Source organism: Adiantum capillus-veneris, chromosome 19 (assembly GCF_014529385.1).
Source record: "Adiantum capillus-veneris isolate H3 chromosome 19, ASM1452938v2, whole genome shotgun sequence".
In the NCBI taxonomy this organism is placed as follows: domain Eukaryota; kingdom Viridiplantae; phylum Streptophyta; class Polypodiopsida; order Polypodiales; family Pteridaceae; genus Adiantum; species Adiantum capillus-veneris.
Window position 1 is genome coordinate 8,585,920 of NC_140949.1, and position 14,936 is coordinate 8,600,855.

Consider the following 14,936-nt stretch of genomic DNA (forward strand, 5'->3'; position numbering starts at 1 on the left):
TTTGCCCATTGCATCTGCTTGTTTGATAGATATTTTTGAGAGAAGAAATATCACAAACTCTGATGATCAATGAACACTGTGAAATCAGCTTTGAGTAAAAAGTGTTGCCACTAAGTAAGAGAATCGATGACCGCCAAAAGCTCTTTCTCATAAATGTGTGCAACCCGTTCTGGCTTAGAAAACATTTTTCTCTTGTAAACTATAACCTATCCCTCCTGCATTAAGACTTCTCCCATACCGCGTTCACAGGCATCCCAATATAAAAAGGTTTTTGCAAGTCTAACAAAACCAACATTGGAGTAGTTGTCAACACTAGACCAGTTTGTGAGATCGAAAGGCATTACCAAATACTCGTACAATTTGGAGGATGTCTTGAAGGCGGTCTTGTATACATCTCTAGGAGCGATCTAGATTTAATGATAGCCACTTTTCAGGTCAATTCTACTGGAACATGCCGAACCCTATAGCATGTCCAATATATCATCAATCATGGGTATTGGAAACCTATTCTTGATGGTGATTTTGTTGAGAGCCTTGTAGTTAGTGCACATTCTCCAAGATCCATCTTTCTTTAAAACCAACAATACTGGAAAGTTGTAAGGTGATGTACTAGGTTGATTGAGACCCTTCTCTAACAATTCTTTCACTTGGTTCATAATTTTCTCATTTTGGGCTTTGCGAACTCTGTAAGGTGGTCAGCTCGGTGGCATAGTATCGGGAATCAAATCAATGGTGTGAGCTTTAGGACGCTGAGGAGGTAACTCTCATGGTAATTCTTCAGAGAAATAATCAGCTTGAGCTTGCATAAGTCTTGTCGTTCTTTTGAGGTCGGACTAGTTTGACATTTTCTTGTCATCTATCTCATGTAAGAAGATCGAGTAAACAAATAAACTAGATTGCATTAATTTGGAAATGGACAAAGTCAATACAAGTGGGACAAACTTGCCCTTTAATTATATATCAAGAACTATATCTCTACCCTTTTCATTCTGGCAAAGTTGCCTTTCTTGGCCTATAGTCAACCACCACATTGTTCTTATGGAACTAAAGGATTCCCAAAAGGATGTCACACCCCTACAAGGGCATGATGTAAAAATCCTCTTGCCCCACTACCCTTAACAATGCAACCAAAGTTTGACTATGATAGGTGTAATGGCTTGAAAGTGGTTTTCTTGTGATCACATTAGTTCGTATTCCTATATGAGCCATGAAGAAGTGAAAACTTGCTTGAATTGTAGCCACTTCGTTGGTGCCTCTCTTCGTAGAAGCAAAGTAGTGGCTGCTTGACTTTGTTTTTGTCGCTGCTTCTTGGTCTTCATGAGTCTATTGACTCGTTGTTTAGCTGCTTCTACGTGGTGTAGTCGTCTTCTTCAAGTTGACTTTAGAGGTGAACAGATCGTGGTACGCCATCACGAATACATCTCATCAAGTGGCTGCTTGACCAAACATCTTTTGGGCACAAGTCGTTGTTGATGTTGCATCTCCATTCTTTCATCAAGTTGTTGTTGATGTTGCATCTCCATTCTTTCGTACTCGATCGATGGAGATGGGCCGTACTCTTCCAAATCTTCCGAAGGTGGACGATGTCCATTGGAATATTCATTATTCTCGCTTTAACTAGAGTGGTCGGGTACCATAATTTCCTCCTAGCAGGATTTGTCAATTGAATCTATGTGTGCTGTGAATAAAGGGATTTGATTTTTCGTAGAAGAAGAATCAACTGAGCTCTAATACCATTGTAAGAAAATTGGACAGTCCAAGCCGAGAATATACCACAACACGTGTGAGAAAACTGAAAGAACTGAACAAAACTGAAAGAGTGATGAGATGGCATGGTGAATTTCTGTCTCCAGAGAGATTGGTACTCCTTTCGATATTTCTTTATAATTAATGCTTCACAAAGTACAATGTCCGAGGGTCCTCTTCTCAACAACACTCCCAAGGTAATCTACCTGAGACTGAGGCCCTGGCAATGAATTTACAAGCCCTGCGACTTCCAAAAGCAACATACATGAAAAGCTTCAAGTCTAAAATCATCTTGGCCCCAAAAGCTAGTGCTAGAGATGCCAACACAACTCGTGAAAATTCATTCGGCCTACCACATTAGCAATGTGATTCGTGGGTCTATATAGTTGTCATGTCATCAACCTTTTTATGCAATTTTTGGATTCTACTTTATTGTTTATCTCCTTGTGTCCCTTAGTCCCCATTGGATAGGGTCTGATAAGTTAGTAGGAACTGAACTTTTTAAAAATAGGCCACTCGACAAGACTTTAAAGTCGGTAGAACTTATTTTGCATCTTTCCCTAGGAATTTATCCCTCTCTGTTTGGAGTCCGTACTTTAGGTCATGCCGCAGCATCACTTTATGACATGACATACCATGCAAGCATCTCCTCAAGCATCTTTGGCATACTTGTCGACCAAGGCTTTGCCAAGCATAATGTTTTGTCTCAAGAGCCCTTGATTAAAATTATCATTGTGAATTATTTTGCACATATCATTGTCTTGCATAGTGCCACATGCCTTCAAGACGAAAGCCTAGGTGGCTTCATTTGGAGAGATGTCCTCACTTTGTATCCGCTCAAAATAGCCTAGAGCCTCCTCACCCTGCCCTTGCTCGGTATATCCCAGTGCATTCTAAGCATTGACATTCTGTACATAAAGCTTCTCAAGCACTTTTTGTGCTTCTTGAAATGAAGTGCACTTGGAAAACATGTCAACCAAGGCAGTGCCAATCACTACATGTTTTTCCAATAGCCCCTGACTATTAATATCATTGTGAATTGTTTTTCCCATATGAGCGTCTTGTGTAGTGCCACACACCTTCAAGATGCAAGCATAGGTGATTGCAACTAGAGAGGTTCCCTTGTTTTGCATTTGCTAAAAATAGTCCAAAGCTTCTTGGCCCTGGCCTTGTTGGGCATATCTCGAAATCAATGCAGTCCAAGAGACGACATCATGGGTTGGAAGCTCAAGCACTTTTTATGCTTTTTGAAGTAGACCACATTTGGCATACATGTCAACCAAGGTAGTGTCAAGCACCATGTTTTATTTCATCAGCCCTTAACTTACAATATCATCGTGAATTCTTTAAATTCCTCGTATTAGCATCTTGAGTGGTGCCCACTGCCACACGCCTTCAAGATGCAAAACCTAAGCCTGATTTGTATCTAGAGAGATTCCCTCGCTTTGCATCTATTGAAAATAGCCTAGAGATTTCTAACCTTGTCCTTATTTTGCATATCTTGCAATCAATGAAGTCCAAGAGACAAGCTCCTCAAAGCACTTTCTGTGCTTTTTGAAGTACAGTACATTTTTCATACATGTCAACCAAGGCATTGCTAAGCACGATGTTTTGTTTCAATAGCCTCTGGCTAACAATATCATTGTGAGTTTCTTTAACCATATCAGTGTCTTGCATAGTGACACATGCCTTCAGGATTCAAGCATAGATAATGCATTTGGAGAGATGCTCTCACTATGCATCATGTGAAAATGACCTAGAGCTCCCTATCCCTCTTGGGCATACCTCGCTATCAAAACACTCCAAGAGAGGACATCCCACATAGGCAGCTCCTCAAACACTTTTTGTGCTTTCTAGAGTAGATGACATTTGGGATACATGTTTACCAAGGCATTTCCAAGCATGATGTTTTCTTTCAACAACCCTTGACTAACAATATGATCGTGAATTGTTTTGCACATATCGTTGACGTCTTGCGTAGTGCCACATACTTTCAAGATGAAAGTGTAGGTGATTTTGAGTAGGCGTAGTGGTGTATGCTAACAATGAAACTTCAAGCCATATGGTCGCGTGTTTTATAATAGTTACAGAAGATAATTTTTTGATTGCACTCTTTTTCGCTCGATATATATTTCAATCAAAAAATAATTTGATCGAACTCTATTTTATACGGATATATAACGTATAAAAATGTATTATACGTATGTTTTTCAATATACAAGCGTATAAATGCAACTTAGCGCCTTGCCCTTGTTTTGCCATCAATGAAGTCCAAGAGACAATGTCCTGGCCAGTAGCTCCTCAACACCTTCTATGATTTTTAAAGTGCACCACATTTGGCACACATGCCAACCAAGGCATTGCCAATCACGATCTTTTCTTTCAACAAATCCTAACTAAGAATATCATCGTGAATTCTTTTGCCCAGCCACATGCCTTCGAAATTCAAGCATAGGTAATAGCATCTGGAGAGATGCCCTCACTTTGCATCCTCTAGAAAGATGGATTACTACTTAGAAATGTTTTGTTTTGTTGGCAAGATGAGAAGGTAGCTAGCAATGCACTCCCTCTTTGCCTCTTTGTATCCCTTGCTCGTTGTTGCTCTCGCTCCTTCGCTCACTCACATCACCATGCCGTCACCTCCCTGCTCTTGCCTCCCTGCTCTTTGGGAGGAAGAGTCACACACTTGTGTTTAAAGAGTACCCCACTAGGGTAACAAAACAGAGCTCCAAAGGCGAAACGGGCAGGGGGGGTATTTAGCGACATAACAACCAGCAAGGCTCGACCTCGCGATCAGACGGTGGAGATCTAGAGTTAGCTCCGCTAACCACGCAAGAATTGCTGCGTTCTTGCCTCATAACTGGAGCCAATATGTGTTAATGCTTGGGGCTGGATGGGTCCCTGAAGAGAGACCCGTCTTTTAACTGGGGCTTGTACCCTAGTTTAAACACGCCGTGTAGAAATAATGACACAACAAGTACGAAGAAGAAGTAGGATGTTATAGGTTGGTCTGTCTCGATCTGCATTATGAGAACAGTGATGCAACAATGTTCTTATTAAGAACCTCTCTCTCTCTCTCTCTCTCTCTCACACACACACACACGCACATACACACACACACACACACACACACCCCGATACAAGTGAAACTTGCCTAGTGAAAGTCATACAAGAATGTTGGCTCAGGGGAAACGCTCGATAAAGGGAGCAATCTGCTTGATGTTATTGAGTTTGTGGACAAAAGAACTGTGACTTGCAGTGTTGCACAACGGAGAGAGAGAGAGAGAGAGAGAGAAGGGGGGGGGGGGGGGGGGCAGGGGGTGCTTAAGCTAGCATTCTGAACAGGTATAGGAGTTATTAAAGAGGTTTGCAGATTCGAAGTAGCGGGTGCCAGAGGCAGGGGAGGAGGAAGCGACGGGAGTTGGCGCCGCGAGCGTTGAAGGAGGAGCCGGTGGAATCGGAGAGAAGCGTCCCGGGAGCACCCGGATAGGCGTTAGGGCCAAAGATTCCGGCGCAGGCGGTGGCAGCCTCCAGCGGCACGCTGGGGTTGCCCTCGTAGTAGGCGTTTCCGTGAGGGTTGGTGGCGGCGCCCGCCAGAATGCTGGCAATGTTCATCACCACACCGTCCATTCCCACGTCGTTGGGCGCCTTCAGGGCCGTCTCCGTGGCACTGCTGTAGTCCATGAACTGCGGCAGCGCGAAGGGCCAGGCGCACTGCCCCGGGCACTGGCTTGCCGAGTTGCCCACCCACATAAAGGCCACCGCCTTCTTCTTTATCTTTACGATGCCGTGAGTTGCGCACTGGCTCTCGCAGAAGTCCTCCACCATCACGTTCTCCGACGTGATGAGCACGTAGATGGCGTTGGGGTCGTCGCTCGCAAAGCTGTTTGCCGCTCGCGCAGCCATCGTTTCCAAATCCGCCCCTTTCAGCTGCTTCCCCATGCTATACTTGCGATCAGACATTTGCCCTGCTAGCTTCACGGTCGATGACACTGCGTTGCCCCGCTTATCCTTGTACAGGCTCATGGTGCCCCACCACGAGCTCACGCTCGGCGCCGTCGCATCAGCGTCTGCGCCTCCCCCAGAGGCCTTCTTGAGGGACGCAAAGAAATCTAGCACCACTCGTCTCTGAGGCTTCGAGAAATGACCGTACCAACAGATGTACACATCTAGAATGGGCTTGGTGGACAGAATGGGACCACCATGGTAGGTAAGATTTGGGCCTGCATTTTTCACAAGCACAGCTAAAGAGAGCGAAGGTGCCAGCAGCACAGCATGCAGCAGCGCGAGACATGAGATTCTAGGTATGATTAGGAGAGGCAGCTGCATATTAATTATGCTCTAATTATGCAGGCTGCTAATTACCTCGATCCTTGAAGGGTCAGCGGAGTAGCAAGACTATCGTCAGAGCCAGCTATTATGACTAGCTGCTGCTCTGATCCCTAAAGGATTTCTTTGATCCCAGAGAGAGAGAGAGAGAGAGAGAGAGAGAGAGAGAGAGATCAGAGCTTCTAACTTGAGCTCAAGAGCTGCCTGCTAGCTGGCTGTGGAGGTGGAGGAATACAGCAAAGGAAGCTTCAAATTAACTCTTCAGCCTGGAAAGGAATAGTAGCGTAGCTAGATATCAGTGCAGCTTGCATGCATGCCCAAGAACTCCATGGGAGCTTTATTTACATATACGTCGCGAAGACCCTTCACTTTGGCGAAAAGCAGCGGATCAAGAACCTGTCTTTATGGCTTTTTTAGGTGAGAAGCCATGAGCTGGAGGGGAAGGCATGCATGCAGCTGCATGATGTGCCCTGCAAACAGCGATCTCCACATCATCAGCGCGCAGGCTGCGCCTTCTTTTGTGTGTGTGTGTGTGTGTGTGTGTGTGTGTGTGTGTGTGTGTGAGAGAGAGAGAGAGAGAGAGAGGCGTGCAGAGGAGTCATGTAAGAAAGCCATGTCTCTAGGCTAGGCCTGATATTGAGCATTGAGCACTCGAAAATCACAACAGTCGCCTTCTAATCTGGCTGTGCACATGTAAACTTTCTTAAGTTGAATTTCAAGCTTACCGCAAGCAAGGTGCGGTATGACTAAGGCTGGGTTCACGCTGTGGCGGCGGAAGAAAGCTGGGGGAGCCTGCCCCAATGAAAAAGCGACAACTCTGTTCACATAGGGCGGAGGCAGTGGGGAAAACGTGGTCCACGTAAGCACTTAGTTTCTTCCTACCCCCCATTCCATACTCTCTCTCTCTCTCTCTCTCATGTGCGCAAGGGACTTCTTCACATATAGGGATGAGTAAGCGGGCCTCGGATTGCACATCTCTATTGTTGTGCTTCTTCTTGCAGTGGATTGAGCCCGGGGAGGGAAGCTATACTTCATGTTATTGTGTGTGTGGGCTGTAGGGGATAGGTGTCTTGCCTGGTTTTGTCGTGTCTATTGTGGACGCCGCCAAAGGGGTGAGGGTGTGCGAATGTCAAGAGGTGACAGGCATCACAGGTGGATGGAGACACGAGCAGGTATGGCAGGCAAAAAGAGCAGCTCTGCACCCGAGGGGGAGCTCCAAGTTTGCATGGACTTTTTTTTGGTGTTTGGAGAGGTAGGGAATCATGGAGTATTTTAGAAGTGGTTCAACTTTTTTTTTTAATGTGCCAGTATAGTGTATCCACATATACATAGAAGATTGTGAAACACATTTTTTATGCTATAACTAGACTATGACCAAACGGGTGAGACTCTCGTCATCGGCGGCGGCGGTGCAGCGAAAAGAAAAGAATATGGTGCCATTAGGTGAAAATAAAAGGGAACAAAGTGTTGATAATTGATTCCGTCCATCTCAAAGTGTAAATGTTTTGTAGGATGGGAAAATGCTCTATTAAGCAGATATTGCAATAAAATTTATTGAAAACATCAAACATATCTCTCTTCTATACCAATACTATTAGCTGAAATCTTCGAAAGATTCCATTTGTATCAAGCTCTACTCTTATAATTATGCATCAATAGAGGGACAAAATCGGATGATCAAACTCATCACATTCCCCTTGCCAACGGAGTCAACGCATTGAGCCACTTGCACCAATTACGCAAGTTGCTATAGTCATTGCAATGAATTACATAAAAAACACACCATTTCCTCACTCCTTCTCTCAAGTCCTCCACCCGCTTGTCTGACCGACCTGCCACCTATGCTCCACCTCTTTCCCTCGTGTTGGATTCCGCCATTTGTCCTACATATTTGTTGCGCCATCTACCCTTCCTTCCCTATCACGTCCACCCACTATCTGACGGCTCTTCCACTTTCGTACTTCTTCACCACATCCACATCTCCCACAATTCGGCTAAAAAAATCGATCCAAAATCATTAGCACAATCATACTTGACATATTGCTTACTTAAAATTAAAAGACATTCTTAATGGCTTAAAAAAATTAAAAGGTAAAAAACTCAAAGATTTTAAAATTTTCAAAAAATCCTAAGTTTAGTGTAATATTGGTGAGATTATTACAGTAAACCTACATAAAAGAGTCCTATTAATATGATTTACAAATAAGAAAATAAATAAATTCACGACCTTACATAGACAAAAAAAAACTCTACTTAGATAGAGTAGTGTAGTGCAAAGAAATTATAGAGAGAATAAAATACTAAAAGAAAGATAAACGAGAAGAAAAGCACTCCACCACTTCTTTTATATGCTTTTATATGGACAAGGAAAAGTCTTTTGACTTTCCATTTCATGGTGCTTTTTGTTCCTATAGTTACGCTTCACTTATGCATTTGTAATGTTTTGAAAGGATTCTTATTTTTTTTGTGAAGGCCTTTCGATTTCTTTCTCATTCAACTTTTCACGATTTCATCTTGAAGTAATAATAAGATGAAAAAAAGTGATAAAATCACGAGGCTTGCCATAGAAATTTGTCTTGCTAATAGAAAAATGGAAAGCGAAGATTAATCGAGAAAGAGAGATAGGTGGTAATCCATTGAATCTAGCATAGTTGCTTTGGGAGACAAACATTTTAGAGATGAAGTAATTGCCATACACGCATGTTGAGCCTCAAGATTGAGCAGGGGAAAAAACTATGTTGACCAAATGGTTGTAGGTTACAAAAATTGTGTTTGATACATATGGTGAGATGAGTTGATATACATCAAAGTAGGTGTTTGGATGGTATGAATGTAGATTTCCTTTGCTTCGATGGTTTGGTGGGGCAGGAAGTGGGAAGGGAGGGGAGGTCTCCCCTTCAATGATGTTTGGTTTATTTATTTTGGGATCATCATATATGTGATTGAATGATCTGACCAAAAGCAAAATCTTGTGCCACAAATGTAGTGAGGTTGTTGGCTTCTCACCCAAATATGGTCTAGCATTGAATTATAGATGGTTGTTGTATCTTTGATTTGCTGCCGATAGTTCTCCGAATGAAGTAGAGATTCCAACTGTTGATATTGGGTGTTTGTGGTGCTGATGTCGATGTTCAAGTCCCCTAGTATGATGCTCATGTTTTTTTTATTGTTTTCTTGTATCAAGTGTTGGAGTTCTAAAATAAGTGTCTTTATTGGTGTGTTTGGTGATTTGTATACATTCATGACATAGATATGAGTTAAAGTTTGATTTTTGAAAGAGAAAGTTGCATGGATTATTTCAAGTCCTGCTCTTGAGGCAGTTTTTTGAGATATGGATTGAATGCTTGGATGGTGGAATATAGATACACCATAACCATTATAATGTTGAATATGCTCAAAGTTTGGTGTCAGGGGGTTCGTACTTTTTTTTTGTTTCGTTTCTTGAAAGCACAAGATACTGGATGACATGAAGTTTGGGTCGCCCTTGATGTGGTCAATGTGTTTGTTGATTGAGACGATGTTTAATGATGCAACAATATGGTGTGTTTGTGCAAGTGCAACCAGGGGCTCGTTCAAGTAGGACCACCTAGCATCTATCCGGAGGCGTTTGATTTCTTTCAGGACTATGGGGTCAGTTTTGATGTGGCTCTTGAGAATGGGACTAAGAATATGTAGATTTGCAGGTTCTTTGATACGTGATAGAGCTGTGTAGACCAGGCCATGAGATTGGATCCCAGTAGGGTCAAATGCGACTGTTGTCATTGTCAAGCCTTGGGATCTATGGATTGTGCATGTGTTTGCTGCTTGTATTGGGAGTTTTCTTGAGACTAGATTGAGTGGGTTCTTTCCTACTTGAAAGTCTTTCATGACTTGAAGTATTGGTGTCCATTGTTTGTTTATGTTTTCATGGTAATGATATGCATTTTGGGATCGTTGTCTTCTCCCAATTGAGGTATCGAAGAACTCCACCCAAGCTATCAATGCTTGTGCTCTATTGTTTGTTGTTTGGAAGATTCCATCTGCACCATTGACCAAACCATCAAGCACATTGATATTGCTAGCACAAAGTTTGCCTATCGTTTCTGGCTTTAGTTCAAGGATGGAGGATAATCCAGCAGTTACTTGAGGGTTGTTTGGAATGACTAGGTTCTTTGAGCATGTTTTGTGGAATTTGTCATGAGCCTTGATGATGTATGGTGTCTCTTGCAATTTCTTAAAGACCGTTTGGTTGTGCTTGGACTTTAGTTTATTTGTGAAGAAAAGATGAGGTGTTGTAAAAATGTCAAAGTTGTTGTTTGCAAATGTGTCATTGATAAATGCCAAGTCTCTTTGTGTTTTCTCTGCAACACGTATCCTATTTAAAACCTCTATAAACAGTTCATTTGATTGGCGCATTGGTGTTGTTAGCTCAGCGCATGTTAATTGTGTGTTCCAGCTCGATGGTGTGAGGATGTCAAGTGTATTGCTTGTGTCACTGAATATCCAACGATCGTCGCGGACAGGGCTTGCTTGGCAAATATCGCCACAAAAGATAACGTCTAGGCCACCGAAGGGTTCATTGTGTTTGTGCTTTATATATCGGAGTCTTGTGTCAATAATACGCAACAGCCTGTTGCCTATTAAGGAAGCCTCGTCAAGAACAACTAGTTTGAGGTTTGTGTTTGCTGGGATAGGTCATTGAGGGTGTCGATGGAAAGAGGGACCATCTCAGTCAGCATCAATGGAAGTTGCAACGCAGTGTGTATTGTTGTGCCACCAAGGTTGAATGCTGCTTTGCCTGTATATGCCATCAACAATGCTGTTGGAAGCTCAATATTTCCTTCTATCAAAGGTGCATAGTGTCGAACTAGGCCTTGGACGATTGCAAGCAAAGTATAGGTTTTCCCTGTTTCGACGCCTCCTATTTCAAAAAGGTGGATTTTGTCATTTGGGTATACTCTCTTTCGTGTCATGATATCATTGTAAAGATGTCTTTGGTCTATATTCAAACTCATGACAATTGAGTGATATTCTTCATTTGGCATTCCAAGGAATCTGGATGATGTTGGTAGTTGAGTGGTATGATGCCTTGTGGTTGGTAGGTCGAGATCAAGCTCATAAGTGAATTGTTCTTGTTGAGTTTCTTGTGAGGAGATTGAGCATGATGTTGGTGATTCTTGATGGTTGATTTCTAGTTTTGTGAAAGGATCCATGTTTTGTGCAATTATAGCAATATTAGACTCATATCTCTCTCTCCAAGTTGATGTCAAAATATCGAACGTGCATTCATCGCTTGTGAACGGTAGAAACAACAGACATAGTTGGTGGTAATGTCTCTTGATGTCAATCTCCTTGTTGAAGCTTGTATATGTGATGATTCGAGGCTTCTTGCCCTTGTGGTGTGTCCCTTGTGCGATAGTGTAGTTGCTTGCATACTCTGCCAAACAAAGATTTCGTATGCTAGCTGGTCTTTTTTTATACTTTGTTACGAGATCATCAAAGAATATATCCGTGTCATCAGGATGAAGTGTTTGCAAGGAAGTCTTCCTCTTTAACAATAGTGTTCTTTGGGTTTGGTAGTCTGCATTGATGAAGATAAATTGCCTGGTTGTGCTATGCAATGGAAGAGATAGTGAAATGTACGTTGCTTGTTGAGCTGTGATTTCTTGAGCATTGATCAAGGCACCTCCAATTTTCTTAAGATGCTCCAATGTGGGAAGACTCTCTTTCTTGCATTTGTCAAGGATTTTGTTGATTGCTTTGCTTGTGGTCAAATCTGTTTTTGTCATATATGATGTGCAGTATGCAGCAGCTCCATGAGAGTTGAAAATAAATTGAATATCAAGATTGCCATCCCATAATGTGCACATTGTTTTGTTGAGATTGTTTGTGTATATATCTTTTGGTTGTCTTTTGAGAAAAAGTGTTGGTTCTGAGAGCGAAACCGAGAGTGTCTCAAGGTACATGTCTTCATCCATGCTTAAAGAGGATAACCCATCATCAAAACTCATTTCAGGGCAGTGTGGCAGAGCTGCAAGTTGGATTTTGAGTTGTGTATTATTCGTAAGAAGCATGGATTTCCTTTCTTCACTTGATCGTACTGGGTGCAAGATAGTTGTTTGCCGTGCAGGCGGTTTTGGAAATCCGAAACGGCAATGCTTCTTTCTTTTTTTGCAAGTTCTTCGATGGGAATGGATTTGTACTTTTTGTAGGTCAACACCTAATTCATCTTTGTTACTTGAGATGTATTTATCAACAAAAGCAATCACTTCTTTGTCATTAGAAATCCCAAGCTTTGGAGAATTGTCAATCCAAATTAATCCATGATCATGCTGGATTCCCCTATGCTGAAATTCTGTGACAAAGAAAAAATCCATGATTTGGCCAAGTATTTTTGAATTTTGTTTCAACTCTTTCTTAAGTGCATTGAGTCCATGAACATAGTATCAAGCTGTGGTGATAGGATTTGCACGAACCAACGCACGGATATAGTGTGCACTAGATTGGAAATTAGATTCATTGATTTGTGGATTAAGCGCAGCAAGACATTCGTGCAATGGCTTCCATCTTTGCTCTGCACATGATAGAGTGACAAAAAAGGTAGGCTATCCTATTTGTCGAACCATGGCAAAGACATTACGCTTGAGTTTGGCCTTGTAATCTGATGATGTTCGCAAAGATTCAAAGTCATGATGTCCTAGTTGGGATGATAGTATTTGCTCAATGTTAGTGTTGTTCTGAACATCTTTTGCGCATAGTTGCATGCCTTGTAATTTCCCTTGCGTAGATGCACCCATATAGAACCAAGCACCTTGCCGATGATAATCTTCATCACTTTGAAGAATAAATTTTCAATATCTAACGCAAAGCATCTATCCTTGTTTTTGAGCTCCCATTGTGCCACCTTCAAGAAATTTTTTTTCGCAAGGTTTGCATAGGTTCTTTTTTTTCCAAAGAACAAAGCTGAAAATGATAATTCCTTGCAATCGGCATCATCGAATAGGCTCAAAGGGAAAAATCCTTCACACGGAGTGACGCTATGGACATGTGCACTGTGATCGATGACTTGCTGTGAAGAATAGATACCATGGACAAGGTGTCTGAATGTTCATTCACTAACTCATCAACCTCATCTTCTTCATGCAACACTACATCTCGACTCATGTGAAAAGTAGAAACCCAAGTTTCATTAATGGAGGCTTTGTGCTCTATGTATAAAGGGGTGCCAATCAAATCTTTCAATTCTTGGAGCACATAAAAGGGACATACACCACCACTAAGGTATGCATGGGCATACTCAAGTTTACGCTTAATCTCCACAAGGATTGTAGCGTGCTCATTACTAAAACGCGGCAAGATTGCTTGAATTCTTGTCAGGTCTGCCATGACATTAATGACACTGCCTTGCAGCCCAAACTGACCCTCATAATTGAGTTCTCGTATTTGAGTGAAAGGAATGCGAAGTGATACAAGGCGTTTCTCGATTGCATTTAACAATGCAATGCTTCCAATACTTTCATTGAGGAGAGAATGTGGATATATGCAAAAGAGCGGCTTCCTTTGAGATTTCAACCTTTGCTTATAGGAGAAACAAACTCTTTTGTCTACAGCAGAGCTAAATGTTTGCAATCCCATCAAGGTTTGGAGAAAAGATGCTTCGAGCACACTCAAACAATGCAAACTCTTTTTGAACAAAAGACTACCATAACTTAAACATCCATATGCAAGAGTGTCTTGAATTTCCACTAGATATTTTTGTTTCCTAGATCTTTTATTAGATTGAAGCACAACATTGTCTTCATGCAGCATTTTTGGTATTGAGTAAACTTTATTTTGAATTTGTTTCAGTGTAAGAAGAACAAGATTGTGTTCAAAATTGAGAAGCTATATGCAATGCTGTCTCATTTGGAAAAGTCTTCACAACATCCACCAATCTAGTGGCAATATCTTTAGGCCAAGAGCAACGCTTACGTTTCTTGATGGAAGCCGATTGTGGAAAAACAAACAATCCACCTTGACAAATAAAGACCAACAAGCCATGAGAAGAGGAAGAAGATGCAACACAAGGATTAGCATTGAAAGAATGTTGATGACTTTGTTCTTGAAACACATGAACAATAAATTGAAACTCCAAGACATGGCAAGCTAGATTGATCAAACTGATTGAAAGCAAAGGAGAATTTGTTCTTGTTCCCATACGTTGGCAAACCAGAGATTCAAGAGTTTTGTTGTCAACATTACAAGCCACACGCTCATCATTCCACAATTTCAGCCACACACTTGTGATCTCAAAGTCGTGAGAACGAAATTTTGCAACAATATGCTTGGACAAAATATTCTCTAGTGAATTGATAGAGATATCTACACCACATACAAACAACAATGCCCTTAAAACATCTTGATTACAAGGAGATGTCGTCCAAAAAGTTGAGTCGATTGAACATTTGATGCCATTTATACAAAAAACAGCTTTATTGTCAAGAGATAATCCCGCCATAATGCCTAGATACAAAGGGATATTCAACATAATATAACCTTCCTAGAGGAGTGCAAGGCACATTAGCATAGACATCATCTTCCTATTCAGATTTAAATCTTGTTACATACCCATGTGCATCAATTGAGAAATGCCCAACTCTTTTCATTCCCACCAAGGAAGCTTTCAAACTCACTAGATCAGTTTCATACAAATGCAAAAAGAAGAGGGTAGGCGAAGGACTTGGTCAACAATCTTCCCGTGCAAGGTGACGGAAATACCTTTACCGTCACAAGGAACCAGCTTTGCGTGAAGAGCTGGAACTTTCCAAATTTCAACAACTTTGTTACAAGCAAAACAATGAGTATTAAAGCTTTGACGATTGACTTGGGCACATTTGCAAACT

General features: G+C 41.7%; 1 protein-coding gene across 1 annotated transcript; it reads right to left on the reverse strand.

The window, feature by feature from the left end:
* Positions 1-4,800: 4,800 nt before the first annotated feature.
* LOC147433527 (protein EXORDIUM-like 2) lies at positions 4,801-6,733 on the reverse strand. The gene has a single exon (XM_086489737.1). It carries the CDS (start codon positions 6,073-6,075, stop codon positions 5,104-5,106), a length of 972 nt encoding a protein of 323 aa, XP_086345863.1. The 5' UTR covers positions 6,076-6,733; the 3' UTR covers positions 4,801-5,103.
* Between the last annotated feature and the right edge of the window lie 8,203 nt (positions 6,734-14,936).